A 15,210-nucleotide genomic window follows, 5' to 3' on the forward strand; every position below is an offset into this window, starting at 1 on the left:
ATATGAAGATATATCGAGAAAAAAATAAGTGTTATGGAAGATTTGTGCACAACATCCACGTCTTACAGCCATTACAGTAGCCTACAGACGTATGCAGCCAAAAAACATCTAATGTGACACCATCAGAATGGCTGTGATGGCATCTAGATACTTGATCATGTCCTCCTTAGTACCATATTTCTACACTTTTCTCAATTCTATTTTCATGAAGGTGAATGATCTGTCCCGTCTTGTGATGACTATTGCACCTATTATTTCTTTACTTTGTCGAATTCAACATTGTAAGCCTGGACAGCTGATGCCATTGCCCTCTGACTACTGACCTTTTAATCTGTATTACATTGTCATATAGCCCATGCAAGTATGGAATCCCATCTGTCCAAAGCACATTTTAGCACAGGTAAATGATGACCTGAACTGGACACAGTATTTCAGATGAGGCCTGACCAAGGAGGAGTAGAGGGGGATAATTACTTCACGCGATCTAGACTCTATGTTTCTTTTAATACATCCTAGAACTGTGTTTGCCTTTTTTGCTGCTGCATCACACTGTAGACTCATGTGCAGTCTGTGATCTACTGGTATACCCAAGTCTTTATCACACGTGCTGCTGCTTAGTTCTCCCTATAGCATGGGAGCATCACATCACTCTACAGATTGTTTGCGCTATTTCTCCAAGAAATCAGTCATTTTTTTCAATCCCGGACAACTTCTTTTTTTGGGTGATTTTCTGTTTTTTGTTTTAATTTTTTACTTCCCTTCTTCCAAGAGCCATTACTTTTTTTTATTCTTTTGTAAATGTACATCGTATGTCATGTAGGGTTAAAGCCCCATTTAGAAGACAATTGGATCATTCTGTCCCCACATACGTACGTAATGTGCAGCACACTCACTGTTCACACGGGTTAATGTGCAGCCAATAATGATGATTTTTATGCTGGTATAAAAATCAAATCACCCAATGAATTAGCATTTTGCTATTATAAAAAAGTGAGATCATCGGGATTCCAACTGTTGGGCCTTACAGATGCCAAGAATCAAAGTGTGGCAGCCCCTTTCTTAGCCATAGAACATAACAGACATAATTGAATTCAAGAAACAAAAAAAAAAAATAAAATCTATAAAACTTTTACCATTGTATAAATGGAATACTACACATTTTCTTGTTTTTTTTCTTGTGATATTGATAAAATTTAAAATATAAAGTAATTATGTTCGGCACACGATACAGTACAAAGTATTAAAAACAGCACACGCAATTCTGGCACATCTCTCGTCAGTTTGGTAATTCAGTAGTAGTAGATGCTACAAAAATATAAAAATACTGTATGACAAGTCCCTCTATGAAATTAAAGGACAGGAATGTGATCGAATGTCATTTTGCTTGAGCAGAGCATCATCCAGGTCAATCAGATTTCCATTTACAGTGACGTCCATGCAGCCGACGTAGAAGGCAGAGACAGGAGTAGCCGTAACTGGGATATCTAACAATAAAAGACACGGCGTTATTCACATAAAACCTAGGTGCTAATACCACTTCTGCAACCCCCCTTCACTATTAGGCAATAACAGCGCATCCATATGGCATGAATTCTGAAATTTATCATGGTATTTTAGTGAAAATGTTTGTTTTAGAACAATATATCACTTTGTAGATTCAAAATTCTGTGCTGGATATTTTCTTCTCAAAAATCTTTCTGATCCCCATTCCCTTCTTTGCTTTTGTAAAATAGCTGACCATTTTTCAGACTACTCTATGTATAATCTACTTTGGTACTCTTAGACATTACCCCTGATATCGAAGGTACCAATGTGCTCAGACCCTGACACAATACTGGGCCCCAAAAAGTCCAGAAGTCCAATCCAGGCATCTATATTCAATAGGAGGACTCACAACTTACCCATCTGATCTATTACCAATTACAATGCAATCAGAAGTGCACATCGGAATCATTGAAGGGTTATCCTCAAGTTCTGCAACAGGTAAAATTGCAAAATACTTGTAAAAACTAGCAAATTTGCAATTTACCTCTTATTAATAATCCTCTCCATTTTTCAGAGCTCGTAAGCGATGCTCTAAAGCTGGCCAGATGGATGGATTTGACTAGATTCAGCTCTCCTGCGTTCCTCTGATGCTACAGAGGCAAATCTTCAACTGCTCGCAGCAACTGAAGAGCACACAGTAAAGTCAAAGGTGCAACAATTACTTTTTTACAACTTGTCAATCATCAAGAGTGCTGCAAGCAAGAAGCTGGGAGGCAGAGGAGAGTTGTGCTCATGAACTACAACCCCTCTAATCCTGCTGGACCATTTTAAGAATGACATTGTTCATGGGGCTGTAGATGTTCTGTAGGCGATTGGTGATACTCCAGATAGTAGTAAAATACCCCAAACTGCAGAAGAACAGAAGATCTGACACTCATCAGCTCCAGCCAACAATCCATTTTAGTTTTTACTTTTTCTATAAGAAATTTTTTGAAGGTGGAATAGTTTTGAAGGATTTACTAGCTAAATATAGTATTACCACTATTTCCATTTTCAATCTGCTCTTTTTGGAATCTAATACAAAAGTCTAAAAGTGTCCCTCCTTCAATAGCTGTTGGTCAGAATGCTCATTTGAATGACAGATTTGTCCCCATACACCTTCGTACATATGAAAATTCAGCTTGGACGAGATTTCATGTGTCCCGAGAGGAGAGGGGAATGAGACGCTGGGAGAATAACATGGCAGTGACTTATCTCAACAAAACAAAAGTTGAAATTTAACTTAGTCAAATTTTTCTCCCATTATCCTCTGTGAGACCGACATGTTCTACTGAATTTCTTAGATGCCTTCGAAGATATTTGTGGCCTAGTATAGAACAAGGAAACTACAAAGGGCAATGCTGTTATCGATTGGAATCTTAAAGGGAATCTGTCAGGACGATCAACCCTCTTTGGCCGTCAACATGGACATGAAGGTCATAGGAAGCTGAATAAAATGAGACCTTGATATCTGCCATCCGATGTCTTATTCCAGTGGAATTCATGTGTTTCTTATATGTAAATGACCTCTTGCAGGATATGGGGAGGATGCTGCCTGGAATATAACTCTGCCTCCAGAGATTATTTTACATGAAGGGAGAGTTACCAGTGTGAGAAAAGTAAACAACACAAAACAGGAAAACTGAACTTTCTCTTCTTGAAAACACATTTTTTGCAGCTATCTAAACTTTACTGTATTGCAATATTACAGCCCTGTCTGCCTGTGAGATGGAAGCTGGAGCTGAGAGGAACCTGAAGATGTGTCAGATATCATCACACGCAACTCTGCAGTGAGATCAGGAAAGCAGAGAGCGGCCATGACACATCACAACGGTAACAGTGGTAACCATTACTTATCACACTGGTAACCATTACACATAACACTGGTAGCCCCCCCTTCATGTAAAATAATCTCTGGAGGCAGAATTATCTTCCAGGCAGCGTTCGCCCCGGAGCCTGGAAGAGGTATTTTAAATAAAGTGATAAAAGATGATTTCTCAACAACAAGGCATCGGATATGAGACATAAAAGTAGGTATTTTTTCCGCAGTCTATGACTTGTATGCCCATATTAATAGTTTAGATAGATCAAATGTGGTGACAAGTTCCCTTTAAAGGAAATTATCTGTAAAGTGGGGGAAGAGATAAGGACATACCAGGAATGCCTCCTAAATACGTATCCACTTGGCCGCTGATTGACTGGTCCAAAATGGCCAGCTGCTTCTTCATTTCTTCCTTGCCTATGTAATTAATGTCAGTATAGGAACTGGAGGTTATTTCCACAGTGGACTTTGTTGCTGTAAAACTTATTGATAGAGTCTTGTCAGTACATATTCTTTTGGTTGTGAGTCGTGCCACTGTAGTGCTCTGAATGCTGACAATAATATCCTGCAGGGAAAAATATACATATTTCAAAATTAAAGGAATATATTAAATAAGAGTACGTAAATAAATATATAATACTGCCATTCTTTCCCAGGTCCTGTGTCACTGATGTAGACAAATTTTTGTTACATGCTGGAGTAACAGGAATTCTGAATCATCAGGTGCCAAATTAATAGAATTTCATTAAATAAATGTATTAATATATTTTTTCATTTTGTGGTATATAGGTCACGGTCTTCATTAACCCCTTAATCCCATTGGACATACTATCCCGTCAAGGTGACCTGGGACTTAATTCCCAGTGACGGGATAGTACGTCCAGCACGATCGGCAGCGCTCACGGGGGGAGCGCGGCCGATCGCGGCCGGGTGTCAGCTGATTATCACAGCTGACATCCGGCACTATGTGCCAGGAGCGGTCACGGACCGCCCCCGGCACATTAACCGACGGCACACTGTGATCAAACATGATCGCAGTATTCCAGCGGTATAAGGAAGCATCAGCTCCCTGCGTGCTTCCCTGAGACCCCCGGAGAAACGCGATGTGATCGCGTTGCTCCGTGGGTCTCTTACCTCCCATCCCTGCAGGCCCCGGATCCAAAATGGCCGCGTGGCTGCATCCGAGTCCTGCAGGGATTACTTCCGGGTCCACAGCAGCGCTGATAAGCCTGCAGCAGATCGCCGATCTGACAGAGTGCTGTGCAAACTGTCAGATCAGCGATCTGTGATGTCCCCCCCTGGGACAAAGTAAAAAAGTTTAAAAAAAAATTCCACATGTGTAAAAAGAAAAAAAAAAAAATTCCTAAATAAAGAAAAAAAAAATATTATTCCCATAAATACATTTCTTTATCTAAATAAAGAAAAAAAAACAATAAAAGTACACATATTTAGTATCGCCGCGTCCGTAACGACCCAACCTATAAAACTGTGCCACTAGTTAACCCCTTCAGTGAACACCGTAAGAAAAAAAAAAAACGAGCCAAAAAATAACGCTTTATTATCATACCGCCGAACAAAAAGTGGAATAACACGCGATCAAAAAGACAGATATACATAACCATGGTACCGCTGAAAATGTCATGTTGTCCCGCAAAAATCGAGCTGCCATTCAGCATCATAAGCAAAAAAATAAAAAAGTTATAGTCCTCAGAATAAAGCGATGCCAAAATAATTATTTTTTCTATAAAATAGCTTTTATCGTATAAAAGCGCCAAAACATAAAAAAAATTATATAAATGAGGTATCGCTGTAATCGTACTGACCCGAAGAATAAAACTGCTTTATCAATTTTACCAAACGCAGAATGGTATAAACGCCTCCCCCAAAAGAAATTCATGAATAGCTGGTTTTTGGTCATTCTGCCTCACAAAAATCGGAATAAAAAGTGATCAAAAACTGTCACGTGTCCGAAAATGTTACCAATAAAAACATCAACCCGTCCCGCAAAAAACAAGACCTCACATGACTCTGTGGACTAAAATATGGAAAAATTATAGCTCTCAAAATGCGGAGACGCAAAAACTTTTTTGCTATAAAAAAGCGTCTTTTAGTGTCTGACAGCTGCCAATCATAAAAATCCGATATAAAAAACGCTATAAAAGTAAATCAACCCCCCCTTCATCACCCCCTTAGTTAGGGAAAAATAATAAAATTAAAAAAATGTGTTTATTTCCATTTTCCCATTAGGATTAGGGCTAGGGCTAGGGTTAGGGCTAGGGATAGGGCTAGGGTTAGAGCTAGGGTTAGAGCTAGGGTTAGGGCTAGGGTTAGGGTTGGGGCTAGGGTTGGAGCTAAAGTTAGGGTTAGGGTTGGGGCTAAAGTTAGGGTTACGATTGGGGCTAAAGTTAAGATTAGGGTTGGGGCTAAAGTTAGGGTTTGGATTACATTTACAGTTGGGATTAGGGTTGGGATTAGAGTTAGGGGTGTGTCAGAGTTAAGGGTGTGGTTAGGGTTACCGTTGGGATTAGGGTTAGGGGTGTGTTTGGATTAGGGTTTAAGGTAGAATTGGGGAGTTTCCACTGTTCAGGCACATCAGGGGCTCTCCAAACGTGACATGGCGTCCGATCTCAATTCCAGCCAATTCTGCGTTGAAAAAGTAAAACAGTGCTTCTTCCCTTCCGAGCTCTCCCGTGCGCCCAAACAGGGGTTTACCCCAACATATGGGGTATCAGCGTACTCGGGACAAATTGGACAACAACTTTTGGGGTCCAAGTTCTCTTGTTATCCTTGAGAAAATAAAAATTTGGGGGGGCTAAAAATCATTTTTGTGGGAAAAAAAGATTTTTTATTTTCACGGCTCTGCGCTGTAACTGTAGTGAAACACTTGGGGGTTCAAAGTTCTCACAACACATCTAGATAAGTTCCTTGGGAGGTCTAGTTTCCAATATGGGTTCACTTGTGGGGGGTTTGTACTGTTTGGGTACATCAGGGGCTCTGCAAATGCAACGTGATGCCTGCAGACCAGTCCATCTAAGTCTGCATTCCAAATGGCGCTCCTTCCCTTCCGAGCTCTGCCATGCGCCCAAACGGTGGTTCCCCCCCCCACATACGGGGTATCAGCGTACTCAGGACAAATTGGACAACAACTTTCGGGGTCCATTTTCTCCTGTTACCCTTGGAAAAATACAAAACTGGGGGCTAATAAATAATTTTTGTGGAAAAAAAAATATTTTTTATTTTCACGGCTCTACGTTATAAACTGTAGTGAAACCCTTGGGAGTTCAAAGCTCTCAAAACACATCTACATAAGTTCCTTAGGGGGTCTACTTTCCAAAATGGTGTCACTTGTTGGGGGGTTTAATGTTTAAGCACATCAGGGGCTCTCCAAACGCGACATGGTGTCCCATCTCAATTCCAGTCAATTTTGCATTGAAAAGTCAAACGGCGCTCCTTCCCTTCCGAGCTCTGCCATGCGCCCAAACAGTCGTTTACCCCCACATATGGGGTATCAGCGTACTCAGGACAAATTGCACAACAACTTTTGGGGTCCAATTTCTTCTTACCCTTGGGAAAATAAAAAATTGGGGGCAAAAAATCATTTTTGTGAAAAAATATGATTTTTTATTTTTCCGGCTCTGCATTATAAACTTCTGTGAAGCACTTGTTGGGTCAAAGTGCTTACCACACATCTAGATAAGTTCCGTAGGGGGTCTACTTTCCAAAATGGTGTCACTTGTGGGGAGTTTCAATATTTAGGCACATCAGGGGCTCTCCAATCGCAACATGGCGTCCCATCTCAATTCCAGTCAATTTTGCATTGAAAAGTAAAATGGCGCTCCTTTCCTTCCGAGCTCTGCCATGCACCCAAACAGTGGTTTACCCCCACATATGGGGTATCAGCGTACTCAGGACAAATTGTACAACAACTTTTGGGGTCCATTTTCTCCTGTTACCCTTGGTAAAATAAATCAAATTGGAGCTGAAATAAATTTTGAGTGAAAAAAAGTAAAATGTTCATTTTTATTTAAACATTCCAAAAATTCCTGTGAAACACCTGAAGGGTTAATAAACTTATTGAATGTGTTTTTGAGCACCTTGAGGGGTGCAGTTTTTAGAATGGTGTCACAATTGGGTATTTTCTATCATATAGACCCCTCAAAATGACTTCAAACGAGATGTGGTCCCTAAAAAAAATGGTGTTGTAAAAATGAGAAATTGCTGGTCAACTTTTAACCCTTATAACTCCCTAACATAAAAAAAGTTGGTTCTAAAATTGTGCTGATGTAAAGTAGACATGTGGGAAATGTTACTTATTAAGTATTTTGCGTGACATATCTCTGTGATTTAAGGGCATAAAAATTCAAAGTTGGAAAATTGCAAAATTTTAAAAATTTTCGCCAAATTTCCATTTTTTTCACAAATAAACGCAAGTTATATCGAATAAATTTTACCACTATCATGAAGTACAATATATCACGAGAAAACAATGTCAGAATCGCCAAGATCCGTTGAAGCGTTCCAGAGTTATAACCTCATAAAGGGACAGTGGTCAGAATTGTAAAAATTGGCCCGGTCATTAATGTGCAAACCACCCTCGGGGCTTAAGGGGTTAAAGGAACTCATTAAATGGATAGAAATATTTTTAAAAGGCCTTGGACTGGAGTTGGCTTGAATCGATTTATAGAACCTGGTCCTTTGGCCGCATCGGTAATCTGTGACTGCTGGAACATAAGAACCGGGTCCTACATCCTGGCACCCACAGCTCTTCTTCTGATTAGCTTGCCGGGCATGACATCACACAGCAATGATGATATGTCACCAGGCCAGCTAATCAAAAGAAGAGGAGCGGATGCCGTGGGTAGGAGGCGATTCTCTGAGCTCTTCTACAGCGGGCACAGATTATTGACATAACTAATATACCAGGTCCAGTGAATTAATTATCTTCAACTCTAGCGTCGACTTATTAAAAAAAGAAAAGAAGTATACCCACTCTCATGCATCCCCAAAGCTCCCATTCCACTCGTACCTGATCCTCGCTGGTCTATACTTTTTGGTTTTATTTCAACACACTGGAAATGCCGGTTCATCCAATGACTGACAACAGCACTGACCCGCCTCAACTAGAAATTGGCTGAATGGCATTTCATCCGTGTCGGAATAGAACAGAAAGTAGAGACTAGTGGAGACTGGAAAAATGTTATACAGAAGCGGCAATGGATCATGTCTAAACTCTTCTAAAGCCCAACTCTACCCAACAACACAAAATCTAGAACTACACATATAAAGCTAAATCTTACTTGTACAATATCCAATGACTTATCCTCAATAGCCAAAGCCAGAGGGACCGTCTCCTCTTTAACCAGGGCAAACATCATCCCAGTGCTGGTAGACGATCGAATGTTTAAGGTAACGTTTACTAACCAATCTCCTTCAGCTGATGTGTCGTCGGCTGTAGAGAAATATAAGAGAGTAAATATATTATTGGATTGCTACAAACTCTGTAGCATTCCTCATGGCTCCTAACCCTGCTCATTCAATTACTTACTGTAATTTACGTAAATCTGGGCCACTCCTCCACCCGGATAATAAGAACCTTCCTCCACAGAAACCAGACAGTGCTTGCTCTGCTTTTCTTGAATAACTTCTTTTACCCCCAGGGCTCCTTGATTCATCAAATTCCATCCACGAATGCATCCATCTAATCGAGGGTTAATCTGTAACATTATGATTATAATAGGAAGAGCAATGGTTATGGCCATCTGTCAGTGGAGGTATTTGGCAATGTTACTGTGGCACTGATTCACAAATGTGACACTGAGTCACTACACATGGACAAGCCATGAGACAGAGAAGAGGTCCGGGGTCAGATACCAAGAGAGTACGTCATAAAAAGAAGGGTAAGACAAAGGCACAGTAGGATCACAGTCTGAGGTCAGAATTCCAGGAAGGTAAGGTATCAAAATAAAGGGGTTCGGCAAATGGATGGTCAATGCCATATGGCGGTAATATTGGTATTGGTCTGTGTATGGCGATTTATTTTCAATAACAGCAAGGCCATCAGCTGAAGTTGCCCTATATCCACAATTAGGGTGCATCATTGTGGTTGTAAAATTGGCTACCTGGTTAGTGGCCCACTCAGAAGCCTTGCCCCCGTGAGCTACACCTCTTGTGCAGACGTATTCTCTTACATCTGCCCTCTCTTCTATTTTTGTAGATTAATAGGATCATTCAGCAGAGGGAGAGGAGTTATTGGAATGTTTTTAATAGTGCACACAGAGAGCATATCCATCATACTGCAGCCAAGAAGGACATGGCGGCATGATACCAGTTGGGTGATTCGGTGGCTACCATGGCTTCTGAGGGATTTCCAGCTCATTTAATTTTGGTATGCATTCAATTAAGTTATTTATAATTAAGAGGATTACAGTGTAGACATTCCTTAAAATTACCGGTTTAATGAGATTTTCTACTTTCCGTGGTAATCCTGCAATGTAGACTTTGGTTTCCAGAATACCATTCATGGGTTTAAACAGATATTTGGGGTTGTTGATATTCATAACAGCTTCCTTTGCTATCTTAACACTGATGCTGTTTTCCAATTCCTCCACGGACACCTAAAAACAAACAATAGGAGAACTGAGAATTGAATATACTATAAATGTTGATGACTAGGGCGTAAGCACAGATCCAAAGATAATGTGTAAGGATCAGCCTTCGCCACAACTATGAGTATAAAACCATGCTGAGAAAATGCCTTTATATTTTGCGGTCAGCTGTCTTTGGTACTACTTGCCTTGAACATAACTGACAGGTTTGGGAGGATGAGCTAAAATGTTTTTCATGAATTTCTTTGCACAACCAATTGTAAGCTTTTGCCTATGCCAGTGTTTCCCAAACTCCAGTCCTCACAGCCCCCAAACAGATCATGTTTTCAGGATTTCATTAGGAGATCCAACACCCAACACCCCCCACCGACCATCAGCGGCAGCTGGAAGAAACTCTGTAGGTAGTGGGACATCACAGCTCAGAGCATAGTGTACTGGCTGCTGCTTGGTACTGCAGATCGGCTCCCATTCAATGGCAGCTCTGGAGGGCTGCGCTGGCTACGGAAGCAATGTCTGTTCCATTTGGAAGTTACAGGACCACTGCAGCCTGTGATTGGCTGCAGTGCTGAGGCGACTAGAAAAGAGAGGTTTATTTGCGTTAGGAGCAGACATTCCTTCCGTAGCCTATGCAGATCTCTGGAGTGACAATTGCTCTGTCCGCAAGTGTGTTGGAAGGAGATTATGACTCAGTTTATTGTTTTAAATCTATCAATACTTTAAGAGTCAACTTAAAATTAATATTTCTTTCCTAGTGAAGTGAAGATTCCTAACTTGCAGGCATTTTGCAGACTGAAAGCAATTATATGCCAATTCTTAATCTACTATATTCTGATTATTTTTCGCTCACGAACTGAGTAATTAACGCAGTCGTAGAGTAGAAAACAAAATCTGTAAGGTGTAAGACCCCACTGATGCCATGTGAAGGCCTCTTGGTTGTTGGAAAAGGAGTTGACCCCTGAACTGTAAAGGACGCCCCTTTCATTGATTGGCAAATGGAAGGAAGGAGACGCAATATAATGCCAGTGGTTCCAGAACATTTACAGAAGAGAGAACACGATAGGTCCGGCAATGCCACAAGCGATTGTGGCGTCCCAGGGTCCTGGTCGTAGCAGTGGTATTGCTTTCCTCCAGGGGAGGGTGATGCTACGTTTGGAGGCAAGAAAGGATAACTGCATCCAGGTATCACAAACATGCAACACATTCACACTCGAGGCCACCAGGGGGAGTTTTTGCTCCTATTTATTAGGTCACTCCCCACATATATATAACTGGTAGTCTGTAGGGAAAGTTAGTCAGTTCCAGACAGGAGAACGTTCCAGACAGTAGTCTGAGGAGGACAGAGGGTCAACGGAGCTGTGCATGCCCTCAGAGCTGCAGCTCCCAGAAAGAGACATTGAAAGGCAGAATTGTATTGCAGCGAGCGTGAAGGAAGTCGAAGCAAAGGAGAGGATACCAGAAGGGGACAAGCCCCGAACAGGTTGCCTCCTTCTGAGGCGGAGAACCCTGGTAGCCAGAGCACCGAGGGAGTAAGGACCTCTACGCCTTATTTCAAAGACCGTCAGGACAGCTAATTGCAGGTTACCTGTCCGCACCTACACCAAGGAGGCACGGTGACACCCACAGAGCCGGGTTATCTAAGAGACCCTATAAACAAGCTCAAGTCACCAGTCATAAGGGTTTTGTCCTATCCTATACGGGGGACAGAGAGAGCAAAACATCGCATCTGTGACAGCCTTATGTGAAGCCATAGGCAGTAAGGGACTACATCGCTGCAGCGCAAGGGAAGGCTACTGATTTCCACCTGGACAAGGGGACTCTGGACTTGCCTCCAAACCGGCCGGACTCTGTGGATGCTGAAGCTTTCAGTAAAAGGTAAAGAGACTGCAACCGTGTGTCCTCGTTCTTCTCTGCGCCTTTCACCATACCACCATTTACACACCGGGAAGCCCTGGGGATATACTTCACCTGTGGGAAGGTATACCATCTAGCTGCCATAGCATCACCCCAGTGGACCCCTTAAAGCAGCGTCGGTCACCCTGACCGAATACCACAGGTGGCGTCACAAACAAACTCTATCCTTTTAAAGACCTTTTCCTTTAATACGGACGTCCCAGGGCCACAGACCGGGTCAGCCACCGCGACATCCCCCTGTGAACTGCAGGACCCGGTACCGAGTACCCCACGGCCCCTGGGGGCGCTCCACGATGAGATAACCAGTCATATATTATCCTGCATTCAATAATCTAACACTGCACATGTACAATCAAAATGTTATGAAGGTATTAAAAATACAAATTAAAAGTCAAACTATTCGATTATTTTGCCTTTCATTGTAATAATAACTAAAAATGACTAAATAAAAATAAAGATCCATCTTACTATGTGCCACTGTCCATTATTGATGGCTTTCCCACCGGTTGTCACTTTTGTCCATAACTCGTTCTTGAACTGAATCTCGATCTTTCCATCCCTCAGAGCCAGTAGGAACCACGAGGTGCTGTTGGCAGCCTCAGCATACAGAATCACCCCTTCTCCATCGTACGTTCGGAAGTCAAACTCTGCAGAAAACCTAAATGGAAAGTGAATTCCTCAACGACAAAGTGACAAAAGTCCTATGAGGAGCAATGGACACTTTTTCAAATTCATGATCAAGTTCAACTTAGTATCCTACATTGGAGGGAAAATACAGTATGGTACAGATATGCATCCCTACAGAAAATAACTGAGCCCTGCAAGCTCACTACAACTTCCAGTATGACCTGCCACATGCACAAAGATGTAAAATTCACTCTTAAAGGATTTTCCCACTACTTTTTCACCTGCTTTTATATGTACCGATTCATCAAAACAATCCACTATGTAATATAATAGTATTACCTGCGCTTCTTCTCTGCGGGTCATGTGCAGTTCCTCCTTCCCATGGTGTTTCTCCCATTCCACCCCTCTTTCTCAGACTAAGCATCAATCAAATCAATGCTTCACCAAGCCCAGTTGGATTTTGACATGTTCCTCTATTTCTCTCCAAATCTAAAGACAGGTGATGAGGCAGATTGGAGAAAACCAAACCGAAATAGTCACTCCTGCATTGAGCAGGGGATTGGACACGATGACCCTGGAGGTGCCTTCCAACTCTAACATTCTAGGATTTCTATGAGAAAGGAGGACCAGTGTTATGACCCCAGTGGACAGGGTCTCAGAGGAACGTGTAAGTCTGCGGGATTCAAAAATCCAGCTCATAGGGCTGTGGTAACTGGGTTGACCAAATAGCTACTCCTAACGCCAACACTAGAAGTAGCCGGGGATCATGCCTACGGTGATCGCTAGATGACTCGCGCCAGCCGGAGAATCTAACTACCCCTAGGAGAAGAAAACAAAGACCTCTCTTGCCTCCAGAGAAAGGGACCCCAAAGCAAGATACAAGCCCCCCACAAATAATAACGGTGAGGTAAGAGGAAATGACAAACACAGAAATGAACCAGGTTCAGCAAAGAGAGGCCAGCTTACTAATAGCAGAATATAGCAAGATAACTTATCTGGTCAACAAAAACCCTATAAAAATCCACGCTGGAGATTCAAGAACCCCCGAACCGTCTAACGGTCCGGGGGGAGAACACCAGCCCCCTAGAGCTTCCAGCAAAGGTCAGGATACAGATTGGAACAAGCTGGACAAAAATACCAAACTAAACAAAAGCAAAAAGCAAGGAAGCAGACTTAGCTTGAAATACAGGAACCAGGATCATAGGACAAGAGCACAACAGATTAGCTCTGATTTCAACGATGCCAGGCATTGAACTGAAGGTCCAGGGAGCTTATATAGCAACGCCCCTGAACTAACGGCCCAGGTGAGGATATAGGAAAAGACAGAAGCTCCAGAGTAAAATCACTAATGACCACTAGAGGGAGCAAAAAGCAAAATCACAACAGACCAGCACATCAATGTTACATCACGTGACCTACTGTACAATATGTCAAAGGGAGGAACACATGTAATAAAAGCAGATTGTTCTGATGAGTTTGTACATATGAAGCCGGTCAAGAAGTTGTGGAAAACTACAGTGAAACACACACCTAATTTTGTCCAGCATACAAAACTTATGAGAACTTTGCAAAGCAGGGAGTTTATTTTTATCCCTACAGAAAAGTTGCATGTTAGTGGCTTCCAAACCCCTGTTTTTCCCCAAACGATCTGCCCTCAGCTGCACTGATATCAGAACACGCTCATTTGGAGTACCGATGATGGCAGTGACACGGTCATCACATGACCTCTGAGTGTTCTCCTTATCACAACAATCTCCTCACAGTGAGACACAGGTAGTGAGCTGACCCTGTCACTGCCATCATCTGTACTCCAAATGAGTGTGGTCACTGCTATCATCTGTACTCCAGATGAGTGTAGTCACTGCCATCATCTGTACTCCAAATGAGTGTGGTCACTGCGATCATCTGTACTTCAAATGAATGTGGTCACTGCTATCATCTGTACTCCAAATGAGTGTGGTCACTGCCATCATCCGTACTCCAAATGAGTGTAGTCAATGCCATCATCTGTACTCCAAATGAGTGTGGTCACTGCTATCATCTGTACTCCAAATGAGTATAGTCACTGCCATCATCGGTACTCCAAATGAGTATAGTCACTGCCATCATCTGTACTCCAAATGAGTATAGTCACTGCCATCATCTATACTCCAAATGAGTGAGGTCACTGCTATCATCTGTACTCCACATGAGTGTAGTCACTGCTATCATCTGTACTCAAATGAGTGTAGTCTCTGCCATCATCTGTACTCCAAATGAGTGTAGTCACTGCTATCATCTGTACTCCAAATGAGTGCAGTCACTGACATCATCTGTACTCCAAATGAGTGCTGTCACTGACATCATCTGTACTCCAAATGAGTGTGGTCACTGCCATCATCTGTACTCCACATGAGTGTAGTCAATGCCATCATCTGTAGTCCAAATGAGTGTGGTCACTGCTATCTGTACTCCAAATGAGTATAGTCACTGCCATCATCTGTACTCCAAATGAGTATAGTCACTGCCATCATCTGTACTCCAAATGAGTGCGGTCACTGTTATAATCTGTACTCCAAATGAGTGTGGTCACTGCCATCATCTGTACTCCAAATGAGTGTAGTCACTGCCATCATCTGTACTCCAAATGAGTGTGGTCACTGCCATCATCTGTACTCCAAATGAGTGTGGTCACTGCTATCATCTGCACTCCAAATGAATGTGGTGACTGCTATCATCTGT

General features: G+C 42.2%; 1 protein-coding gene across 1 annotated transcript in view; it reads right to left on the reverse strand.

Moving 5' to 3' along the window:
- Positions 1 to 1,009: 1,009 nt before the first annotated feature.
- The window catches only part of PROS1 (protein S), a 71,781-nt gene continuing 57,580 nt past the window's right edge, over positions 1,010 to 15,210 (reverse strand). The window contains exons 10-15 of the mRNA XM_077294093.1: positions 12,331 to 12,520; positions 9,796 to 9,960; positions 8,892 to 9,060; positions 8,644 to 8,795; positions 3,680 to 3,911; positions 1,010 to 1,484 (exon numbers count right to left, since the gene is read on the reverse strand). Of these exons, the coding sequence (XP_077150208.1) occupies positions 1,342 to 1,484; positions 3,680 to 3,911; positions 8,644 to 8,795; positions 8,892 to 9,060; positions 9,796 to 9,960; positions 12,331 to 12,520 (1,051 nt within the window). The 3' untranslated portion in view covers positions 1,010 to 1,341. The remainder of the gene's footprint in view (positions 1,485 to 3,679; positions 3,912 to 8,643; positions 8,796 to 8,891; positions 9,061 to 9,795; positions 9,961 to 12,330; positions 12,521 to 15,210) is intronic.

Source organism: Ranitomeya variabilis, chromosome 3 (assembly GCF_051348905.1).
Source record: "Ranitomeya variabilis isolate aRanVar5 chromosome 3, aRanVar5.hap1, whole genome shotgun sequence".
Taxonomy (NCBI): Eukaryota; Metazoa; Chordata; class Amphibia; order Anura; family Dendrobatidae; genus Ranitomeya; species Ranitomeya variabilis.